This window comes from Saccopteryx bilineata, chromosome 3 (assembly GCF_036850765.1).
Source record: "Saccopteryx bilineata isolate mSacBil1 chromosome 3, mSacBil1_pri_phased_curated, whole genome shotgun sequence".
Classification (NCBI taxonomy): Eukaryota; Metazoa; Chordata; class Mammalia; order Chiroptera; family Emballonuridae; genus Saccopteryx; species Saccopteryx bilineata.
Genome location: NC_089492.1, coordinates 125,959,737 through 125,984,876, shown reverse-complemented (window position 1 = coordinate 125,984,876; position 25,140 = coordinate 125,959,737). Strand labels below are relative to the sequence as shown.

The 25,140-nt window shown below is 42.5% G+C and overlaps 1 protein-coding gene across 14 annotated transcripts in view; it reads left to right on the top strand.

Annotated features, from left to right (window-relative positions):
- Positions 1–9,989: 9,989 nt before the first annotated feature.
- The window catches only part of AAK1 (AP2 associated kinase 1), a 224,210-nt gene continuing 209,059 nt past the window's right edge, over positions 9,990–25,140 (top strand). For 11 of the 14 annotated variants that reach the window (XM_066267309.1, XM_066267308.1, XM_066267314.1 and 8 more), the window contains exons 1-2: positions 9,990–10,152; positions 10,457–10,847. In XM_066267309.1, the coding sequence (XP_066123406.1) occupies positions 10,685–10,847 (163 nt within the window). In that variant the 5' untranslated portion in view covers positions 9,990–10,152; positions 10,457–10,684. The remainder of the gene's footprint in view (positions 10,153–10,456; positions 10,848–25,140) is intronic. The other 3 variants (XM_066267317.1, XM_066267316.1, XM_066267315.1) reach the window with 1 other exon arrangement.

The following is a 25,140-nucleotide window of genomic DNA, read 5'->3' as shown; positions in this document are numbered from 1 at the left end:
TTCATGAAAATTTTAAAAGCCCTATTCAACTTGTGAAGAAATGCATCCTCAAAATGTTTTTACTTTTTGTCAATTTATCAAACTTTGCTTTATATTTATATTATTTTAATCAATTATATAATGCTAATAATTGTCATGATAACGAAGCATCAACCACAAGAAATTTAACACTTAGAGACTTATACTTACAGTAAATTGAAAACTTAAGTTTATTTTGCTGTAAAGAAATATGTTACAATCAATGAAAGAATTTTAGGCACATAGTTATATTACTCTAAGATAAAATGCTGTGGGGAAATTAGAAATATGTATTCTAGAAAAGGAAGGAATAATGTGAAATTACTAGGTGTTGGAAAAGAATTTAAGTATTTTCAATAGGTGATTTTAGTTATACTCCATCAAATATGTGGTATTTAGTTTTCATTGCATACACTGAAAAGAGTGATGGAACAGTTTTATTTTAATATGACAATATTTATAAAATGCCATAAATTATATCCCTTGCAATTATTTAGATTTATATGAATTTTTTTTACATCAACTTTAAAACATGAGGGAATATAGGCTTTTAAAAAATGAACTTAATGATTATCTCAGTGAAAACATTTGAAGACCACTTTAATAATTCCCAAGCAATGTATAGTATTTCACTGATATTCCCAGGAGAGGCCCAGCTGAAAGCCTGTAGATTTCTACTGTGATCTAATCTCTGTTCTCTTGCTAAATCAAGTCCATCTGCAAAAAGAACTATTTATAAACTATTTGCTGAGAAGCACTTAAACTCTGGGGTCAATGGTGCATTTGATAATGTACTCAATGGTCATGGCCATGCATTATATATATTTTTATTTATTCATTTTAGAGAAGAGAGAGAGAAAGACAGAAAAGGGAAAGAGATGGGGGGAGGAGCAGGAAGCATCAATTCCTATATGTGCCTTGACCAGGCAAGCCCAGGGTTTTGAACTGGCGACCTCAGTGTTCCAGATGAATGTTTTATCCACTGCGCCACCAAAGGCCAGGCCCCTTGCATTCTATTTTAAGGCTCCTCATTGAAGTATGGCTGAAAACTGATGCCTGGCTCTCAAAAATCTCCTCTTGGAGGCCCTGGCTGGTTGGCTCAGTGGTAGAGTGTCAGCCTGGCGTGTGGATGTCCCAGGTTTGATTCCTGGTCAGGGCACACAGGAGAAGCAAGCATCTGCTTCTCCACACCTCCTCTCTTTCTCTCCCCCTCCCGCAGCCATGGCTCAACTGGTGTAAGTGCATTGCCCCGGGCGCTCAGGATGCCTCCGTGGAGCCTCTGCCTCAGGCGTTAAAAATAGCTCGGTTGCAAGCATGGCCTCAGATGGACAGAACATTAGCCCCAGACGGGGTTGCTTGGTCCCAGTTGGGGTACATGTGGGAGTCTATTTCCCCTCCTCTCACCTGGAAAAAGAAGAAAAAAAATCTCCTCTTGGGGAAAGATAGTCACTGGGAAAAAGTCTCAGCTTGGGGCAAGTAGGCAAGACACAGTGTTCAATCATAAGTCAATATGCAAGAATGGTTTAGGAAGTGATAGGCACAAGGGGTCCAAGTATAATGTTGGGCTTTTTTTTTTTTTTTTTTTACAGAGACAGAGAGAGTCAGAGAAAGGGATAGACAGGGACAGACAGACAGAAACGGAGAGATAAGAAGCATCAATCATTAGTTTTTCGTTGCGCATTTCAACACCTTAATTGTTCATTGATTGCCTTCTCATATGTGCCTTGACCGCGGGCCTTCAGCAGACTGAGTAACCCCTTGCTCGAGGCAGTGACTTTGGGCTCAAGCTCTTGAGCTTTTGCTCAAACCAGATGTGCCTTCACTCAAGCTGGCAACCTCGGGGTCTCAAACCTGGGTCTTCCGCACCCCAGTCCGACGCTCTATCCACTGCGCCACCGCCCGGTCAGGCAATGTTGGGCTTTCTTATCAAGTGCATGGGGCCTTGGATTTGGGAGTTAGGGTGTATTACACTTAGAAGGTTTCAGGTTATTTGATGGATTCACAGGGCTCTACCACTAATGATGTCCATATGCTCCAGTTTGCCTGGATAGTCCAGTTAATGTCTATTTTTCTAGACTAATTGTTAATAGTCCCCCATGATTTACAATAAGAAATATCTATTTGGTCTTCATCTTGCTTCTGGCACAGAAATCTCTAAAACTCTTAGATTTTCCTAAAGTGGTAAAAGTGATAAAGATGTCTTGATATTCCTAGCAAACCCCTTTCAACCACACCATGTTTATGTTAACCAGGTGACTTTTGGAAAGCATTTGAGTGTGAGGGTTGGTTGCCAGGAGAACCATCCATGTGACTGGAGGATTAAACTTTCAGTCCCAACACCTCTACCCTCCCCTCCCCTCCCAGGAGGGAGGGGATCAGGACTGGAGGTTGAATGGTCACCAATGGTCAGTGATTTAATCAATCATAATGAAGATTCCACAAAACTCAAAAGAATGGGGTTTGGAGAGCTTTGGGGTTGGTAAATCCATGAAGATGTTTTGAGACCAGTGCTCTCTGAGAGAGCATGCAAGCTCTCTGCCCCTTCCTTATGTATATTCTATGTATATTCCTGAGTTATATTCTTTTATAATAAACTGGTAAGCTAGTAAGTAAACTGTTTCTCTAAGTTCTGTGAGCCACTCTAGTAAATTAATAAAGCCAAAGGAGGTGGTTGTTGGAACCTCCAATCTGTAGTCAGTTGGTCAAAAGCACAGGTGACAAACTGGACTTGTGATTGGCATCTGAAGGGGGTGGGGCACTCTTATAGGACTGAGTCCTTAACTTATGAGATCTGATGCTATCTTCAGGTAGCTAGTGTCAATATTAAGCAAAATTGTAGGACACCCAATTGGTATTGCAGATTTGGTGGTGTAAAGAAAAACCCACACCTTGGAATTGGGGGTGCAGAATCATATACCCCTTTTAATTTCCAAAATGTTTTGGCTAGACTGTAAATTATATGTCATTTATCTCCTATAAATATTTATTTTGAATTTATGTACTTATTGTGGATAAATAATAAACAATTTAAAAACTGGTACTGTTGGCTCAGTGGTAGAGCATCGGCCTGGTGTGCAGAAGTCCCAGATTCAATTCCCGGCCAGGGCACACAGGAGAAGCACCCATCTGCTTCTCCACCCCTCCCCCTCTCCTTCCTCTCTGTCTCTCTCTTCCCCTCCCGCAGCCAAGGCTCCATTGGAGCAAAAGTTGGCCCGGGTGCTGAGGATGGCTCCTGGCCTCTGCCTCAGGCGCTAGAATGGCTCTGGTTGCAATAGAGCGACGCCCCAAATGGGCAGAGCATCGCCCCCTTGTAGGCGTGCCGGGTGGATCCCAGTTGGGCGCATGTGAGGAGTCTGTCTGACTGCCTCCCCGTTTCCAACTTCAGAAAAATACAACCCCCTCCAAAAAAAACCCGGTACTGTTGTACACTTTGAGAATCACCATTCTGAGGATTCAGAATAAGACTTCTAAGATGACATCCTTACTGTGGGTGTTTAATGAGTGTTTGCTCAGGCAAACAGTGCTAAAGTACTGACATTACAGTCCTAGATTTCATGCCTGTGTGGATGAAGTGTAGATTCTTCTTTTTCACTAGACAAAGACCATACACCTAAAGCCTGTGGTGGTGCAGTGGATAAAGCATGGACCTGGAATGCTGAGGTTGCCAGTTCGAAACCCTGGGCTTGCCTGTCAGGCACATATAGGAGTTGATGCTTCCTGCACCTCTCCCTCTTCTCTCTCTTCTCTCTAAAAAAATAAAAAAATCTTAAAAAAGAAGGCCAGTATAGGCAATGTTTTTTTTTAAAAAAGACCATACACCTAAGATCAAAATCCAACTAAGAAAATATGAATTGATAGCAAAAAAATAAAATAAAAAAGATAGGCTTCACTGCCTGACCAGTGGTAGTCAGTGGATAGAATGTCAACTGAGGATGCTGAGGTCCCAGGTTTGAAACCCCGAAGTCACAGGTTTAAGTGCAGGCTCATCTGGCTTGAGCACAGGGTTGCTGGCCTGAGCGTGGGTTCATTGACATGATCCCATAGTCACTGGTCTGAGCCCAAAGGTTGCTGGCCTAAAGCCCAAGGTCACCGGCTTAAAGCCTAAGGTCACTGGCTTGAGCTCAAGGTCAGTGACTTGAACAAGGGGTCAAAGGCTCAGCTGGAGCCCCACCAGTCAAGGCACATATGAGAAACAATCAATGAACAACTAAAGCACCAACAATGAGTTGATGCTTCTCATCTCTCTCCCTTCCTGTCTGACTAAAAATAAAAAAAGAAAAAGAAAGAGAAAAGAATATCTGTTTCACTAAGAATGGGCCATGGACATTCATACTGCTCTCCCTGAGCATTTCAGGAAACTCAATTTATATTTTATATCAATTACAAGTACATCTTAGTTCATTCTTCAACGTGTTCATTTTAGCCAATACCACAGACTTCCAGAATGAAAAGGCTGAACCCCAATTTAAGGAGGTATCTGGCTAGATAACAATTAGCTTCTCCCAACAACCCATTAGCATGCCTCAATGACTCAAAAAAGATTAAGACTCATAACAGGATCTGATTCTGGCTTATAAGGATGATTAAAAAGGGGGGAAACCCCTCTAAGGTTATAAAAAGATTCTCCAGCATCTAAAAGGAAAACTCAGTGCTGAAGATTTACCAAAGGCAATTCTGAAAAAAAAAAAGCATCAATTTGATATTTGAAATAAAAATTCAAGAAAAGTGGCCCTGGCTGTGTGGCTTAGTGGATAAAGCATCATCCCAGCATGCTGAGCTTATGGGTTTTATCCCTGGTCAGGGCATGTATGAGAAGCAATCAATGAATACACAACTAAATGGAACAAGTAATTGATCCTTCTCTCTCTCTTTCTAAAATCAGTAAATTAAAAACAAAAGTGGGCCCTGGCCAGTTGGCTCAGCAGTAGAACGTCGGCCTAGCGTGCGGAGGACCCGGGTTCGATTCCCGGCCAGGGCACACAGGAGAAGCGCCCATTTGCTTCTCCACCCCTCCGCCACGCTTTCCTCTCTGTCTCTCTCTTCCCCTCCCGCAGCCAAGGCTCCACTGGAGCAAAGATGGCCCGGGCGCGGGGCAGAGCGTCGCCCCTGGTGGGCGTACCAGGTGGATCCTGGTCGGGCGCATGCGGGAGTCTGTCTGACTGTCTCTCCCCGTTTCCAGCTTCAGGAAAATGAAAAAACAAAACAAAAAAAAAAAAAAAAAACAAACACAAAAAACAAAAGTGGGCCCTTGCCGGTTGGCTCAGCGGTAGAGCGTCAGCCTGCCATGTAGAAGTCCCGGGTTCAATTTCAGGCCAGGGCACATAGGAGAGGCGTCCATCTGCTTCTTCACCCCGCCCCCTTTCTCTCTATCTCTCTCTTCCCCTCCCGCAGCCAAGGCTCAATTGGAGCAAAAGTTGGCCTGGGCGTTGAGGATGGCTGCATGGTCTCCACCTCAGGCACTAGAATGGCTCCAATTGCAACGGAGCAATATCCCAGATGGGCAGAGTATCGCCCCCTGGTGGGCATGCTGGGTGGATCCCGGTAGAGCACATATGGGAGTCTGTCTGTCTGCCTCCTCACTTCACTTCAGAAAAAAGAAAAAGTGAACACTGAAAAAGAGAGATAAAGTGGTAGAGCGTCAGCCTGGCGTGTGCAAGTCCCGGGTTTGATTCCTGGCCAGGGCACACAGGAGAAGTGCCCATCTGCTTCTCCACCCCTCCCCCTCTCCTTCCTCTCTGTCTCTCTCTTCCCCTCCTGCAGCTGAGGCTCCATTGGAGCAAAAGATGGCTCCGTGGCCTCTGCCCCAGGCGCTAGAGTGGCTCTGGTCGCAGCAGAGTGACCCCCAGGATGGGCAGAGCATCGTCCCCTGGTGGGCGTGCCGGGTGGATGCGGGAATCTGACTGCCTCCCTGTTTCCAGCTTCAGAAAAATGCAAAAAAAAAATTAAATAAATAAATAAATAAATAAATAAAATAAAAATAAAAAAGTGAGATAATAGATGAAAATACAGATGAGAGGAAAAGGCAGAGTTGGCAGTCAGGTAGGTGAGACTCAAAGAAAGGTAGATAATAAGCTAAGGGGTATTTATAAGGAAACTAAATGCAGCAATTGGTGAAAAGAGATTGCTGCCTCTGTATCCCCTCCTCCATTCAGTGGATCTGAGTGGGGTCTGATAATTGCATTTCAATAAGTTCCATTGGACTAAGCAATGACTACTTGGTGCAGTAAACATGATGTGGAGAATGGCTACTTGATGTCGTGAAAATAAGGTGGGTTTTGAGGCCAATCAGGATCTGATTCTGGCTCTGTCTTTTGCGAGCTGTATTGACATACTTTAACTCTGCTCAGATTGTTTCTACATTGATAAAATAAAAGTAATGCACACTTCATAAATGTATTGTGAAGGCTGGATGTTGTAATTAAAATCCAAGTTAGGCTGGATCTTGTAATTAAATAGCCTTAGTTAGGGTCCTTAATTAATGTTGGTCCCCTTCCCTGTGACTCCTCTAAGGATGCACCAAACATTTGCCACCAGAAGGCATACTGTGACATGATTTATCCATAGTATAGGTCAAATCAATTCCTCCAAACTTTACAAACCATGCACATCCCTCTGCAACAAACAAAATCTTTACTTTTCATCTATAAAACTAGGGATAGCAGTATGATAATATCTACTTTGATGTAATAGATAATTGTATCTACTTCACAGAGATGTATACATGAGGATTAAACTATATGTTAAGCACTTAATATAGTAACTGGCATGTAGGAGATAATAGTAAATGTCAGTTTCCTTTTCCTTTTCCCTTTCCTTTAATTGGTATTTATCTACAGTTTTTCTATCTAGACCAAGTTCAAAAGCTCACTTAGCCCCGAATACCTCAAATCAATCTTTCCACCTTAATCACATTGCTCTCTTCTGTGTCGCATTTAATTTGAAGTCAATTATTTGGTTTATTTAAGTACTGGTAAGGATACACTCTACATAAACTACTGTAGTGAATGTTCAGGAGATAAGTAGAACGCTGTTCCCTGACCTTGAGGCACTTGGCTGAGGTGATAATATACACAAAAAGTTGAATAGGAATGAAAGCCAGGGTGGGACAATTATACAGAAAATGTGGTAGGAGTTTTGAGATTATAGTGCCTGATCTGTTATTATTTTGTACTCAGGAACTAATGAATTACTAAGAGAGTTCTGGCTTCATGGGTGAGAAAATAGGTCCAGAGATCTAAGTGGTCTAGGAGCAGAGCTCTGGAATGGCAGAGGTTTCCTGTCTCCCGGATCCATGCTGCTGGTAGATGTTTCCAACTATTTTCTAATATATTAATCAGTTTATGTTTTTTCTTTTTAACCAGGCAGTTTTATGTAGCTAGTTAAGCATTAACTAGCATAACTGAAGCCAAAATGTTTGGGTTTGACTCCTATCTTTGTCAGTTACTATCTGTGTGACTTATCTCTATGCTTCAGTTTCCCCCATCTATAAAATGAGTATAATAAATAGTACCTTATTTCATGGGATTGTTATGAGGATTAAATAATATATATGAAGCATTAATAACTGGCTTGTGGTGGTACAGTGGCTAAAGCCTTGACCTGGAATTCTGAGGTCACCAGTTAGAAACCCTGGGCTTGCTGGGTCAAGGCACATACAACAATCAATGTACACTAAGGTGAAGCAACTATGAGTTGATACTTTTCACTCCCCTGGACCCCCCACCTGTGTAAAATCAATAAATAAACTCTTAAAAAAAAACCCAACCTGTGGTTTTGTCATTATAATTGCTATTAGTCTCTGAGAAAATAGAAGGCAAAATGTCTAGTCTTCCAATGTTTTTTTTTCTTCATCTTCTTTTTTATAACCTCTTTGCAGAGGCGGATTTAATGGCGGCTGGCGCACTGGGCCCCAACTTCTGAAGGGCCCACAAAACCCCAACTTTACACTTTTTTCTAATGTAAGGGCCCACTATTTTCTTCTGCGCCGGGGCCCTCAACCGACCTTAACTTGTCTCTGCTTCCTCTGATTCTGACCAAAGTGTCCAGGCGGGTGCTTATAAATACCTCTTAAGTACCTTAATATTATTGGATGAAAACAAATTTTTATATCTCAGAAGTAAGATTTGGGATTTAGGTAAATGTGGCCTCGTCTGGTAACAGCAAAGTCTGGAAAAGTAAAAACTGAGATAATAACAGATTCTAAGAGCCAACAGAGGTTCTTCGTTAAAAAGACAGTCAAGATCAATAGCTGCAGAGAAAAATGGAGGCCAATGAATCTAATTCTAAATGAGTTTTCCCATCTATTTTAAGATCTATTCCAAACTTCCTTAGCCAAATCTAGCCTTTTAGGGAAAGTGCAGAGAACATGCCTCCGTGGGCTTGCTTTGAGGACTGTTTTAGCAGGTGCTGCCTTCTACCCTGGAAGAGGCTGCATGAATTTGTGAACTGAGGTGACAACATTGACTCCTTTTGGAAGAAAAGATGCTGTCTCTACACAGGAAGTTTAACTACAATGGCACTACTGGAAACAAGAAGGAGGAGAAGGAGAGAGAGGAGAAGAGGGAGAAGGAGAAAAAGTGGAGGAAGCATCAGCAATGCTGCTGCCAGCCTAGACACAGCTCAGTTCAATCCTCAGATTAGAAAGAGCAAGCACCATCTTTTCCTGGAGCTCCCTTCTTTCTCTATGTTCCTTAAATGCCTGCTGAGAAAAATCCGGGACGAATTACAAACTAACAGGGCTGTCGCAAAATTAGAGATGGAGAGAGCAGGTGGTGAGAAATAACGTATATTTAGAGGTTAGAAAAATCGAGTTTTCTTTTTTCTTTTTTTGGTGGTGGCAGGGATTTGGCATTATCTATCAGGAAATCCAGGGATGGAGAAGGGTACCGTTTAGGCCTTCCAAATCTTTTGCATTTGACAGATACAAATCACTGTCCACCCCCACCCTCAGGACTCAGGAGGTATCAGGGCAAAATAAGCATCAAGGAAGGAGAAAAAGAAATAACAGAAGGTCAGCCTAGGGTTCTTGTATGGAAGGGAGTTAGTCAGCAAAGGTGGAAGAATTAAGGGTCACCATCAGCAGATGAACCTCAAAGTTTGGGGTCGATCTCCTGGGACCCCAGAATTTGTCCTGCACACACCCTTTAAGTTTCTTCGTTTGAGTCTTGCCTGTAGATTTTCAGTCGGGACACTGTATTAAGCGTTTTCACAGCGCACAGCTCAAAGCTGACGGTTGAGCCGGTGCTCAATAACATCTGGGAGCAAAAGCGGCTTTTGAGGTTGGGGACGCAAGGGCACTGGTTATATTTGTGTTAGGGTGTGGCCCTTGTCCAACTGCCAGCAAAATTTTTCGGATCACCGTCTGTCTTCCACCTTCTGCCCAGGTGACGTCGGGAAGCCCCGCAGGACCCACTAGGGACTAAGCGGTTAAGCCGCGTCCTTCAAGTGTCAGCCTCGATCCATTTGGAAACCACAAACCCCACAATCCTTGTGCAGGGAGGTCAAGCCGCAAATAAGATGGCTCCAGAAGAGTAGAACATGCAGCAGGGTGGAAACCCTAGTCTCCGGCAGTTTCTTTACCGGATGTGTTTAAATACCCGAATCCCCACAAATGCACCACGCCACCTTCGAGACTGAGGAGGCCACCGCCACCGCCTTGCTGGCTTCTCCAGGGACATCCTGGGAATTGTAGTCCAGCCGCTGGGCTGCGCCGAACTATCTTTCCCATGGTGCCCTGCAGGTCGTGCGATATTAACGTTCTTTTTTAAAAGTCTCTTCGCACTGAGACCCCTTTCCCCGGTCCCCTTCTGTCTTGACGACCCCGTCCAGTCTATCACGACGGAGCAGCGGCCGCAGGAGGGTACCGGCCGGTCGCCGGGCCGCCGCGAGAGGCACTTCCGGCGGCGGTTCACTTCCTGGTTGGGTGGATGGAGCCCGGCGGGAGCGCGCGCGGGGGAGGGGCGGCGGGTCAGTCTCCGCCGGGCGCTCCGGGGATCAGCTGGCGGGCGGGCGGGTGCCGAGCGCGGCCCCGGCTCTCGCTGCAGCGCCGCCTCCTTTCCCCGACGCAGGCCGGCCCAGCGGCCGTGACAATGTTGCGGGGCTGGTAGCTGGGCGCCGGCCGTCGAGCCATCTCAAGTGGGTGCCGCCGGGATGCTGCCCTGCGGGGCGGCGGAGAGACCGGGGAGGTGGGGGGCAGTGCCTGGCCGTGTCGGCGCTGCTCCTGGCAGCCCCAAATCCTCCTTTTTCCGAGCTTCGGGCACAGGGTCCCGGGTTTGGTGGCCGGGGACGCGTTTTCAGCCCCAGGGTTTTTCTCGTTAAGAAAATGCATGAAGCGTTTCCCCAGGATGATGGCTTTTGCTTCTCCTAGGATTTGGCAGTTGGATTTTTAACTGTGTTACTGATTCACCCTCTCTCTCTCTCTCTTCCTCTGTCATCACAGGTTTAAACTTATACGAATCGCTTTTTTGAGGAGGAGGGAACCGCCGCACGATTGACACGCATATTCCTATAGGCATCCTCCTTCAGCCCCCAACCCCCACGGCCGGATTCGGGTGGCTCCTCTCTGAGCTGAAATTCGAGAAGAAATCCTTGGATCTCTTGCTTTCTTAAAAAAAAAAAAAAATCTAGAAGCTGACGGTATTTTGCTTTACTGCTTCCTATTCGCAAGATGAAGAAGTTTTTCGACTCTCGGCGAGAGCAAGGCGGCTCTGGGTTGGGTTCTGGCTCCAGCGGAGGAGGGGGCAGCACCTCGGGCCTGGGCAGTGGCTACATCGGAAGGGTCTTTGGCGTTGGGCGACAGCAGGTCACCGTGGACGAGGTGTTGGCTGAAGGTACAGTGGGACTCTTTAAGTGCGCTGTAAATGAAAATCTTGGGCTAATGCAGCAAGATTCTGCTTTCTAGTTCTTGAATGTATGAATGGGTTTTGACCAGTTGACTCTCCTTCCCCCTTTCCCTTGCCCTGTGAATCACTGTTTTTAAGAAACTTAAAACTGAGATTTGAAAGTGACAGGGATTATGGGGCAAGGGAAGGTTGCTGGACATTGTTTACTTCAGTGGCCTTTTATTTTTAAAAAACATTTACAAACCAAATCTTGTGTGTCTCACCGAATTATGAGGATAGGAAGAGAAGACCTATGTGTGAAAGTGTAAAGCTTCATATCAAATGTAGGGTGGTGGGCTTGTCATTCATCTAAAATTTGAAATAATTGATGTGAGGGCTGAAGAGAGGGGTTTCCCCTTCTCTTCAACCCAACTTTCCCACTGCCATGAGCAGGCACTGAAAAGAAGAGAGGATTTTTAGAGAATGGACATGTGTTTTTCTAAGAGCTAAGGCTTTTGGTGGATTTGACAAGGTTTCCTGTAAGCAGGTCCCCAGAATGTAGCTAAGATAACAGAAATTACATGAAATGAATGTGATTATTTTGAAATCAGTTAGTAGGCTCCTCTTCTTTCTATTTTAGTTAAAAAAAAGTTTTTTTTATGCAAAAAGAATTACTTGAGAGTGGCATCTGACTTTCGCTTTTCCTCAATTGGAGATGTTATTTACATCTGTTGTGTTTGCTGTGTAAATTCCATATCTATATCAAAATCTATATCTTTAGTCCCCAGGCTTTCTGGAAATCTTTGCATGTCTCTTTTGGTAACCTTAACCTCACCTTCATAATTATGCTAGACTCATACTTTTTACAGCCCATTGCCTGCCTAGTGTGCTTTTATTTTTAATAAAAGCAGCAATTTCCTAGGCATGAAGCTATTCAAACTAATTGGATGGGACCAACCTGCTGTAGGTTGTGTTATCTGCTGAGAGGGGGATGGGGGAAGGGGGAGGCCTCCATTACTGCAATGGTGGTGGTGGTGGCTGTGGTAGTCGAGGGGCGGGGGACCTGCTATTAACTGGAGAAGGAGCCTTTTTGCAAGCTAAGGTTGAAGCAAGAGTTCCAACCTGGGCCTGGGGAATGCCTGTCATTGAGTGTTGCTGGCAGTGGGTTGGGAGGAGGAAGAAGCTATGTTTGGCTTTCAGTTTGTCTAAGCAGTGGATTCAGCTGGCCCAGTTTTCTGGGGTTGGGGTTTGAAGCCTTTACTTTAAAAACACTGTTTTACAAAAAGGTCTGACAGTGTCCTTGTGAAATTGTTGCTCTTTTCCATTTTCAGTGCTGCTTTAGCTGGACCTAATCTGGGGCCTGAGTCACTGTCCCTCTGGATGTTTCCTTGTGGGCTTTGGTGCAGGATGGGAGATGCCTCTGTGCCCGCTGCCAGATCCGCACCCTTGAGTCTGATCTGTCTCTTTCATCCCTGTGCCAAAGCCCTTGACTGCAGTGGGATGGAGAAATGGACGAGTGTGTGAAAGAGAAATTGGGAGGAACGATGGGGTGCAGAGCTTTTTCCTTCTCTCGGAATAGCCTCTGCTGACCCAGGAGCATTTTGTTGTTTGGATATTGTCTCATTGCAGACGATGCTACCCTAAGCGGTGCCTGTTCTCAGTCTGAGTGATGGAAAAGAGAAAAGGCAAAATTGGTCTTTGTTATCCAGGTTGCCCTCTTCTTTAGAAATCATTTCTGAGAACTGCACACCATGCATTATATTTTTAAGTAGAACTCAGGGCTTGCAGTTTTGCTTTCATCCATTCATTTGTTCATTCAGCAAACAGTCACAGAGTGTCTGTGATGTGCCAGGCACTATGCTAGGCTTTGGGGATATGGTATAGAAGTAGATGCTGAAGTTTACAAACTACTTTGAGAGATGGAAAATAGCCTCTTAGAATGAGTGATATGATATGTGCTATCATGGAGGTAAACTTGGGTGTCCCCCAACTTTAGAGAGCCAGGAATTGTTTCTGTAGGAAGTGGCTGGCTGAAGAATGAGTAGGAATTATACAGGTATGGTGACATCATGGATAAAGATTCAGAGTAATGAGAAAGAGAATCTTGTAAAACTGGGTCTGGCAGTGTTTCCCTCTTTATGATCTTTGATTAGAATTGAGTTTGAATTTGTGGCTCTTAGACATATGTGACTATGTAGGAGCCAGTATACAAAGCATTTGTGTAGCACTTACCAAGTACATAGGTACCTAAGAGGGACATAGGAAGATCTAAAGTATAATGTTTGCCTTTCAGGAGCTGCCAGTGAATTTGGGAACACAGTCACACATTCACAAATAAAACAGCATGGTTAACAGCACTGTAGAGTCAGGCATATCTAGGTTCAAATTCTGGATCTGTTCTTTACCAGTTGTGAAACCTTAATATGACATTTTAAACCTCTCTTGAATTTCTGTTTTACTGTGGGCAGTTCTTAAAGTGTAGAGCCTGGATCAGGAGCATCAGCATTACCTGGAGCTTGTTAGTAATGCAAGTTCTCAGGCCCACTCCATATACCATGGGTAGAAGGCTTTAACTAATTCCTGGGGTGATTCTAATGCAAGCTAAAGTTTGAGAACCACTGCCTATGGCAGGGGTCGGGAACCTATGGCTTGTGAGCCAGATGTGGCTCTTTTGATGGCTGCATCTGGCTCGCAGACAAATCTTTAATAAAAAAAATAATAACATTAAAAATATAAAACATTCTCATGTATTACAATTCATTCATTTCCTACTGCTCATGTTCATGGTTGCGGGTGGCTGGAGCCAATCACAGCTGTCCTCCAGGACAGCCAAGTTTTTAATGGATAATGAGTAAGGTACACGGGTCGTTGTATGGCTCTCACAGAATTACATTTTAAAATATGTGGTGTTCATGGCTCTCTCAGCCAAAAAGGTTCCTGACCTGGCCTATGTAGTGGTCTTGAAGATTATCTGAGGCAGTGTATATAAATGGTTTAACTTTTTTTTTTCAGGTGTTCAATAAATGGTAGTCCTTATGTACCAGTGACATTACATCATATATGTAGTTAAGAGGGGTAGGAGTGGCAATGTGAAGGCTAGTTTGGCTACAGCATCTTCAGGAACTTTTCCCCCCTATTGTGGGTAGACAGAACTAGATGTTCTTTGCAGAGGTCTCACCAGCTTCTTAAAGGGCCAACAGATATTTTGGGTAGCCACGCTCCTTCCTGGACCTTCTTCTATTTGAATTATCAGGTGCTGACCTGGCCATCAGTCCCAGAATTGTCTGAGGTTGATGAAGTTGTGCATCAAGTGCTCAGGACCGTGGCCAGACAGTTAATGGAGGGGTGGGGTGGTGGGCGTCATACAAAGACCTTATTACCAACACATCACACTGATCATCCCTTTTTCTCTAATGTGGGTATTGGTCTGTACTTTATAGTGATGAATTGCAAGCACCCCAAGGAGGAGGTGTTGGAAAAAGACAGGAGAATGCCTGGGCTTCCATCTGTAACAGCAGCACCAGCTCTGCTTGCCTAGTTGCACTAGCTAGTCTAGTGGGGACTTGTTTGTCTTGGGGACATGAGGGCTCTAAGTTATGAGTTCAGAGGAATATGGCTATTTCTATGCTGGGTGCAGAGGTGGATATTTTCTCTCTAGCCTCCTCAGCAAAGATGCCACAATGAGATGCTAGATCATGTCTGATGTAAAGGGCATTGTGATGTCAAGGGAAGATTTGGTTTAAGCTTCCAGAATGAGCTCAGTGGGAAAATTGGAACAATGCTTAAAGGATGAGAAGCTATGCTTTTATCATAGCTCCTTAGCTATATGAGGTCTTTTTTAAAAAATTTTATTTATTATTATTATTTTTTACAGAGACAGCGAGAGAGTCAGAGAGAGGGATAGACAGGGACAGACAGGAACAGAGAGAGATGAGAAGCATCAATCATCAGTTTTTCGTTGCGCATTGTGACACCTTAGTTGTTTATTGATTGCCCTCTCATATGTGCCTTGACCGTAGGCCTTCAGCAGACCAAGTAACCCCTTGCTTGAGCCAGCGACCTTGGGTCCAAGCTAGTGAGCTTTTGCTCAAACCAGATGAGCCCACACTCAAGCTGGTGACCTCGGGGTCTCAAACCTGGGTCCTTCCGCATCCCAATCCGACACTCTATCCACTGCTCCACTGCCTGGTCAGGCTCGCTATAGGAGGTCTTATAGCTAAGCTTTAAACCATAAATAAGTGTTTGTTGAATACCTGCTGTGTCCAAGACAACATTCCAGATCTGTTTCAGTTCTATATAAGGTGGACAAGGTGGCCCTTCAGAACAGCTTCTCATATACACTAAAGGGCTAATGAGAACTACTGAATAAGTCTCCAAATCAGTGAACTTTGGCAGTTCTCCAATGTAGTGAGGTTTAAAAATGTGTATGAAACCACCTAAAAAAATTCAACCATACATTCATGACATATAATAATAATATGGTGCTATCACTATGTATTCAGTTAGTGCATTCTTTGTGGCAGGCACTATTAGATTCCAGATCTACAAGATAAATGAAACTTGAGCTCAGCTCTTTTTTCTTTTTTTTTTTGTATTTTTCTGAAGCTGGAAACGGGGAGAGACAGTCAGACAGACTCCTGCATGCGCCGGACCGGGATCTACCCGGCACGCAGGCGAAGCTCTGCCCACCAGGGGGCGATGCTCTGCCCCCTCGGGGCGTCGCTCTGCCACGACCAGAGCCACTCTAGCGCCTGGGGCAGAGGCCAAGGAGCCATCCCCAGGGGCCATCTTTGCTCCAATGGAGCCTCAGCTGCGGGAGGGGAAGAGAGAGACAGAGAGGAAGGAGGGGAGGGCGGGGGTGGAGAGGCAAATGGGCGCTTCTCCTATGTGCCCTGGCCGGGATTCGAACCTGGGTCCCCCGCACGCCAGGCCGACGCTCTACCGCTGAGCCAACCGGCCAGGGCTTGAGCTCAGCTCTTAAGGAGCTTATAGACCAACAAATAACCCTAAGATAAGTGTCCATTATTTAATATGGCCCTTGGTGGATGTTAGGTGATAAAAAGATATTAAGAGATGATAAAGGGACTAGGGATGAGGGTTTACAGATGAAGTGTGCTTTGAACAGGAATGGAAATTGCCCAGCAGATGTTCCAGATGAGGTTAACTGAGGTCTAGCAAGCAGAGAGCATAGCATATGCAAAGTGTGGAATGGGAACTGGTATGAGTTCAGGGAATACTGAGTAGTCAAGTGTTACCATTTTCATTAGTACAAGTTTCTCTTCCAGAATCAAGGAAGGAAAAACATGGAATGGAAGAAGGAAATTTTTTTTACACTTTTCTCCCTGGCTGTGCTTGCTGCTTGCTTTCTTCAGTGGCCCTGGACCTTTTGAGTAACTATTGAGTAGGTATCCAGTATGCACTGCTCCCTGCTGGGCCTCACTTAATTGTAGACAAGGGACTGGTGGCTAGTGGGCTAGTGTCTGGAGAAGGACTGGTCCTGAGGTTCGAAGGAAAGCAGAAAGCTTGAAGCAGAAGCAGGTAGGGGAGTGAGATGACCACTGTTTTAAAAAGGAGTTGACAGGGGAGATAATGAGGATGTTTGACCAGAGCAGAAGGTATGTTGGAAGAAAAGGAAATAAGATTAAGGAGAGCTTTAGTGCCAGGCAGAGAGGTTAGTTATAAGCACCTGAGGCCTTCTCTTGACGCAAACACCAGTTTGATCCCTCCCACTTCAGATATCTTTGCCTGCTGGGAAGTCTGGTTTTTTAGTGGCAACTGCAGATTTTCAGGGGGCGGTTTGTGAATGGTGTCTTCTTCCTGGCTGCAGGCATGATGACAGTTATAACTTTGCTAAATATAGCCAAATCTAGAATTAAGAAACGAAATCCAGAATAAGCAATTGCATGGTCAGAGCCTTTCCTTTGGTCTTTCTAACAAAGTCATGCTCATTTAATGAGAGATAAGAGAGAGAAGCAGTTTCACATGGGTTTTGAGTGGGAGGGTACATAGGAGGCATACACTTGTACCTCAGTAGCTAAAACTGCATGTAGAGTACACAGGAAAAGCTTGATAAATATTAATAAAGTGCATATGAAAAAATATTACTGCATCAGAGCAGTCATTTTAACTTGCAGTGTTTGAAAGTTGACACTTCAGAAAGGGGACTAACACCACCATATACCTTGTACTCTTCAAAGATAAAGTGCTTTCTGAGCCTGTTTAAGAAATAACTGTGACATTTGCAATTGAAAGAGCCAAACAATGATAATAATAGAAGTGGTATTGTCTATCAGAGTAGCATCTTCACTTTGAAATAGCAAAGAGTAGCTTTCAGTCTACTTTTCTGAAGCCATTTTTGAAGCAGTGGAAGGAACACTGCAGTATAAATTGTGAAGTCGAGGTTTGTTGGTTCATTCATTGCCAAATTCAGTAACTATTATTGAGTACTTACTGTGTGCTGGACATCATGCAGTGATAAAGAAGATATTGCTTGGCCATGACCTCACAGTTGTAGAACGTCAGACATGAGCAAATAGCTCTAAGGATGTGAAAGACCTAGGGAAACAGACATGAAGGAGTAATTAATTTTATGGGATGAGGAGTAGTCAGGGAAAGCTAAAATAAAAGTGATATCTGAGGTATGCCTTCAAAACAAGAACTTATGCCTGGCCTAAGTTCTGGTGGTGCAGTGGATAGAGTATTGACTTGGAACCCTGAGTTTGCCTGATCAAGGCATATAGGACAAGCAGTCAGTGAACAACTAAAGTGGAGCAACTATGAGTTGATACTTTTTGTTCCCCTAACCCTCTCTCTCCTCTCTCTGTAAAATCAATAAATAAAATCTTAAAAAAAATAAAGAACTTATTACTAGGTGGACAAAGTCGAGAGAACATTCTAGGCAGAGAGAATAACATGGTCAAAGACACAAAAACAGAAAGTACACTGCTTGCTGGGAGCTGTTATGTTTTGAAATACCAGTAACTTATTACTGGTTCAGGGCTATGCTGTTCAGTAAAGTAGCCACGAGCCACCAATGGCTATTTAAATTTAAATGATCTAAAACAAAATAAAAATATAATTATTCAAATGTAGCTGCGTTTCAGTTGCTTGATGGACACATGTGGCTAGTGCCTATAATTTTGGACAGCACAGACAGAAAATGTTTCATCATCACAAAAGTTCTACTGGTTAGAGTTGGTTAAAGCACTGTCAGTTAAAAACATGTAGTCCCTTTATATATATTTATCTATTTATAAATTTATTCATGTCCTGCTATCATTAACTAATATCTGAAGGCACAGTATGTACTTAAAATGAACTTCATCATTTATGGTAATGAATGCAAATTCATATTTTAAATGATCTTCATCAGGTTTTGGTGAACTTCTTGACATTTTCTTAGATTGTGATAGTTTTCTTCATTGTAATGTGACTGATGAAGAGTACACCAGAAATAGAAATAAGGCTCTGCCATTTTCTTGTTCATATATGCTTGCTATAAATATATATATATATTTATTTATTTTATTTTATTTTTCCCCAGAAGCTGGGAGGCAGAGAGACAGACTCCCGCATATGCCCTGACTGGAATCCACCCTGCAAGCCCCCTATGGGGTGATGCTCTGCTTATCCAGGGCAGCCTAACTATTTTAGTGCCTGAAGCGAGGCCATGGAGTCATTCATCCTCAGTGCCCGGGCCCACTGGCTCCAACTGAGATATGGCTTCTGGAGGAGAAGAGAGAGATAGAGGGAGAAGGGAAAGTGGGAGGTGTGGAGAAGCAGATGGTCACTTCTATGTGCCCTAATCGGGAATCAAACTCAGGATATCCACATGCAGGGCTGATGCTCTACCACTGAGCCAATGGGCAAGGGCCTGCTTGTGATATTTTGAATCCAGGACTTTTTTACAGGAATCTTTTCAACCTTTTTTATGTTTTGGGGAACATATCTAGTTCATTTAAAGCAAAGGTAGTCAGCAAATTCATGTAAGCAAGCACGTGAACCTCAGGACATTTCAGAACATCTCATCCTGTGTGGTGGAGCTTTCACTCGTCCATCGGGATTTCATTAGATTTGTATGAGACGTGTGACTGACGTATGGACTGAGTTGGAGCATTAATGTTGGACCATATGTGAAATATTAATAAAGTCTTGTTTTTAAGGTGAAATTTAATATCAGCAAGTCTCATCATTTTCTTTCTATATCCTGGTGGATTATTTTGTGTACCTGTTTGAAGACCACTGACTGATCTAGAAGAGTGGTTTTCAACCAGGGGCAATTATCCCCAGGTGATATTTAGTAATGTTTGTAGACATTTTGGATTGTCACAAGGAGAGGGGGTAATCTTGGCATCTAATGGGTATAGGCTAAGTATACTGCTAAACATCCCATGGTACATATGACAGTTCACCAAATTCATTTTCTCAGAATCAATGAGCCAGCCATCTTTCTTAACCTTTTATGGTTAAAAATTTTTACGTCATTTTCTGTATAGAATAGTTACTTCCAGAAATAAACCAGTAAACCAAAGGAGGTAGAATGGTATGTCTTTGCAGGCTGTGGCCAAGGGGAGTTAGATTCTACTACTGACTGATATGGATTATGAACTTTAAGAAATTCTTCTCATTTTCCCTTATCTCAGTAGGCCCAAAATGTTTTAGAAGCATTTTCTGACTTGAATTGTTATAAGGAGGTTCAGTTGAGAAGGGTTATTAAAAATCAGAATGTTATGAGAGAAGATACTGATAATTCTTTGTACAAAGAAGAATTTTCAGGAAGAGGCTAGCAGTTGCACTTAGGGCTCTTAGGGGTCAATTTCTTTTACTTCTACTAGTCACTGTGGCTTTGGGGCAGTCATTTAACCAGTGTGGTGAGCCACTCCTTCCTCCCTTGTCATAAATGTCCTACCTACCTTGGTAGGGATGTTGTGATCATGAATGAGACAATGTAAGTATAATGTAGGTAATAACTCCTACCAGCCAGGAGTAGCTTGGTTTATTGAGCATCTAGGACATTTTCAGCTCAGTCTGAGATCTATGACAGATAGAGAAGAAATAGATTTGACTCCTGCCCTTCTAATCGACATGACCAACACACAAAAAAGAAGTGCACCCTACAAGGTAATAGCTTTTGAAAGGGGTTGTGTGTGGTGTAGTCTCAAATTCTGGAAGGGCTGAGGGGAAGAGATCACTGAGGACTGAACTAGTTAGGAAAGATTTCATGAAGGTGGATTGCTCTTCACCATCTTAAGACTCTTGAAAGAGTCTTTTCTCTGGAACCCTATCTTCAAGGAATCTTGTTTTAGGGAGCATATTGAGTTCAGGACATTTGCATAAGTTATATTCTTAATAAAGTTGAAGTAAGTATTGCAACATTTTTGGTCTCTTTTGAGGAACAAAATTGCCTCCATAAAGAAATCATAGCCTGACCAGGCAGTGGTGCAGTGGATAGAGCATCGGACTGGGACACGGAGGACTCAGGTTCGAGACCCTGAGGTCGCCAGCTTGAGCGTGGGCTCATCTGGTTTGAGCAAGGTTCATCAGCTTGAACCCAAGGTTGCTGGCTCTAGCAAGGGGTCACTCAGTCTGCTGTAACACCCCCCCCCCCCATCGAGGCACGTTTGAGAAAGCAATGAACAACTAAGGAGCCGCAATGAAGAATTGATATTTCTCATCTCTCTCTGTCTGTCTGTCCCTATCTGACTCTCTCTGTCACACGCACACAAAAAAGGAAATCATACGTTCTATGTTTATACCCAAAGCAAAAAAGCCTTTTCATTCTATGTGATTTTGAATCATTCAGGAATTATGAATATTAATGCATTAAAGCAACACTGGCTATTGTGCCTATTTTCTTCCTCCATTATTATCTTTTTTACTATTAAACCATTATTTTTATTATTATTTAGCCTATTACATATACTTTAAACAACCTCAATTGTATTGAGTTACAGACAATTGTTGGCAAGAGGAATGCATGAGTGAGAGTGAGACTTTCACCTTGACAGAGGGCGAGTTCCTCAAGTTGGAATAAAATTGAAAGAGTAAAGATCTGGAATTTCATTTGAGGTCTGCTGTGAGTGAATGAGCTTGAGCTGGTCAGTTTTCCCCTTGGGCTCTGAGTTAACCTGGGCAGACAAAGGATGCCAATGCAAATTGAAGCTTTGTTTTTATGATTTCTGAAGAGCCAAGAGATTACATCTCCATATAATAGAGGGTCAAGCATAGCATTGATGTTAGATTATCATTTGTAGTGAAAATGATCTTCAATAATGATGCCTTTCATCTATGACTTGAATCTTGGAGGAAGCAGTATAATGCTACGCAATTTGTTTGTTGCCTGCTTTTAACCCTGAGAGTAGTGAGTTTTTTTTCATGCTCGCTGACCCCCAGGAGTTTTTTTAAAAAAAATGAAATTAGTTCCAGTTAGAGTTTTATTAAACTTAAAATCATGTTTGCTTGCCTGACCTGTGGTGGCGTAGTGGATAAAATGTTGACCTGGATCGCTGAGGTTGCTGGTTCAAAACCCTGCACTTGCCTGGTCAAGGCACATATGGGAGTTGATGCTTCCTGCTCCTCCCCCTGTTCTCTCTGTCCTCTCTCTCTTCCTGTCCTCTCTCTCCTTTCTCCTTCTAATAAAAATGAATAAATAAATAAAAATCTTTAAAAAAAAGTTCCCACAGGGAGCTTGCTAAAAATGCTGAAAAAAAATCATGTTTGCTTGATAACCAATTTATGGAAACAAGAAGAACATACATTTGCCTTTTTAAAATGTTGCCTTACACATTTTTAAAATAAATTGGTCGACTCTGGTTGGTCAGGAGGCAAAAAGACGTACATGAACATTCATTCGTACTACTCAAAGGGTTAAGGATGCTTACAGTTCTTGTGCTAGGATCTTTAGGATGATAGAAAGACTAGTGTGCCTCTGGTACTGAGCATGAATTTGGAGACTTTATTACCCTTTGGGGACAGGAAGAAAGAAGAGGACTCAGGCTTCATCATTTGGGCCCTTCCTGGAGGATTGGGTGTTGAGTTACATTTATAGAGGTGGCAGGATTCCTGCTTGTACTGTTGACTCATCATTTTCCCTGGTCAGTGAATCTTGTTGGTTCAGGAAGTGCTGATTATCTTCCAGGTTTGTTAGACTTGCTTAATTTCCCATGTGGGTAGTCTATCCTGTTCTTCAGACCTTTGTCCTCTATTTTTAGAAGCCTGGGAATCTTGGTGCTGATGGAGTGGGCAGTATTGAAAGCAATAACTGTATCTGGCCATTTGGCTATGGAAGAAGTTTTGGTTTGACCAGAAGGTGTAACTCAGTAATGTTTGGGGAAAACCTGATATCTGGCACTGTCTTTCTTCCCCAGTATCCCTGGAATAAAGGGAGCACTATGACATTTTCCTTAGAAGAATTTCAAGGTTAGCTCCATGTGTGGTGGTTTAAAAGCATGGAAATTAGAGGTAGGTAGCCTTTGGCTTGGGTCCTGGACCTGTCCCTGTGATGTTGGGCAAGTTCTAAGATCCAGGTTTCTCATTCATAAAATGTAGATAATACTGTGGGTGGTGGTAAGGATTAGAGGAAATTATGCAAAGCACTTAGTGTAGTACCTAGCATATAGTTAATGATAACTCTTACTATTTCAGTTCATGAATTTTATTTTTATCAGGTAGTATTTTGCTGTGTGTATAAACTGGAGTCTTGGTGCTCGATCTATATCTATACCTGTCTGTTTATCTATCTATCTATCTATCTATCTATCTATCTATCTATCTATCTATCTATCATCTGTCACAGTATCCAAAAACTCCAGGATGAGGACTAAGAAAAGAGAGCATCTCAGATACAAATATTGATCGACTTATGACCTATGCAACTTACGACCATTCGACTTTACGACCACAATCGCTAGCCACGACTGCTCCACGTCTGGCAGCGCAAGCATTGCCCAGCTGGACATACGACAGTGCGGACCAGCTTCCGGCAGCACTACCATCTCCGGTGCACCATTTCAACTGTTATCCCAGACTCAGTACAGCAATTTGTGTTTTGTGTCTTGGATATTTTTCATCAACCCCCTCCCAAGATGTCTATTTTCCAAGAGGAAATTGTCTTTGCAAATATTAAACCAGTTGTACTGGTAATGCAGTGTTTTACTTAAACCTGACAAAGGTAAAAATAAGAAACAAAATGATGTAGAGATGATACAAATGGCATAAAATGAACAAAGAAAATTATGATATATAACAATAATGAAAGAAAATTATAATAAAATATGACTTAAAGATTTTTATAACATCATTTCACAGTACTGTACATATAGCCTACTCAACTTACGACCAAATCATGTTATGACCAGTCTGTTGGAACCAATCGTGGTCGTAAGTTGAGCACTAGCTGTAGATATTGTGGTTTCATTTTTTTCTTCCTGCTTGAAAGCTACCTGTGTTAGGAAAAACTCCCCCACCTGTCAAGTTGCTGTTAGTTAGGGGTCTGTCTGCCCATGAGGAGTGCTTGACCCCAGCTGCCCATTCAACTTCAAATCCTTGTACTTTAAACACAGGTCTTCTGCTTCATTCAGGCCTTTGCCTTCCTCATCTTCCATGTACGGCTTTAGTTCTTTTCAATGCTTTATTCATATTGTTCCCTGCACCTGGGATACCCTCCCCTTCCCTACACACCTGTCTTCATCCCACCTAACCTTTGTCCTGCCTAACTTCAGTACTCACCTGCCACAGTGATCAGCCTCTCCTGACTTCTGAATGCCTGTCATTCTTGCTGGCTATGTTGACTGTTTTGGGACCATAATCTCAAAGTTTTATTTTGCTGTCTCATTTGTATCTATTTTCTAGGGTTAGATAGTTAATTCTTAGGAGGCAGAGTGTAAACCTTAGGTTTATTTTATATACAATTCAGGACTCTTAAATTTGAACAATGCAAAAGTGAGTACTGGAAAATAAATTAACTGAATAAATCAGTACTAATTCAGATTCACTGGACCAACTAGAGACCAGACAGATTTGAAATCTATTGTACATACCTCTCTTATTCATATTTCAGTAATATATAATAGATTTATGTTTGGGATCTCATTACAATGTAAGAGGTATGGAATCTTCTGGATTTTCAGTTAAGTTGAAAATTACAAAATTCAAAGCTAAGTAGAACATCTTCCAGAAAACCATGTGAATTTCTCTTTATTGATTGGATTCAGTTATGAGTACTTAATACTATCAATCTCAAAAGTAAGGATACAAGGTATAAGTATCTTTACTGTATATAAGAGAGTTCTAAAACTATTTAAATGCTATATTTTGAAGATGAAGATTAGGTCAGGTATCAAAAACTCAGATATTTTCTAGTTTATGATGGTTGTTGGTCAGGGCAGTGAATCAGGGCAGTGATTCTCAACCTATTTTTGGGGTGGTGAGCATGGAAGTTGGGGATAGACTGGAGAGGAATAAACAGGCTATGCAAAAGAAGGTTTATAGTTCGTATGGAAAATCATACAATAATTAATAATATAAGAATAAAGTCTATGTTTCATATACTCACAATTGTGAACCTACTTTTGCCCCCCCCCCCCAATTTGAAAAAACATGGACAAATACCAGGTTCAGCCAGGAAAGGAGGCAATCTCAAAGAGGATGGGCAGTTGTGGTATACTCTCTTAAGAGGCATATATCATAGACTTAAGAGGATGGGGTCAGGAGAGGACATGAGACTTTTATATTTATCAAGCAGGATATGGTTTTTAAAAGGTTCATAAATATGGCTCCAGCAGCTCAGTTATAAATTGAATCTAGAGAGATGGAGTCTTACATTGAACACTGATTGTAGTTCTTAGACTATAGATAGGTAACTGTTTCTCCCTGTTTTTGCTGATTTCAGAGAGGAGAGGTAAAAAGAAGGATCAACAGTAAATTATGCCTGGTGGTTTTTTCCCCTGTGGGCTCTGTGACTTTGTTGGAAGGTCAGCTTTCATTGGTTCTCTGACCAAAATTAGAACTTGAGAAAAGTTACTTGTAGATAATAATTTCCCAGAAGATGAAATATTTCTTTTAAAACCATAGTTTTAGAATGTTCATATGTTATATTAATAACAAAATGGTTCTAGGATTAGCTCATATCATAGAATATGATGTATGAGGTAAGGGAAGTAGATCATCTAGTTTCCATCTCATTGATCTTAGACACATCACTTTCTTTCTCTGAGCATGTCTTCCCTTATATAAATAAAGAGGTAACTGGGTCATCTTGAAGATCTCTTCTAACTCAGACATAGTTTTTAAGTTGTGTAGTTTC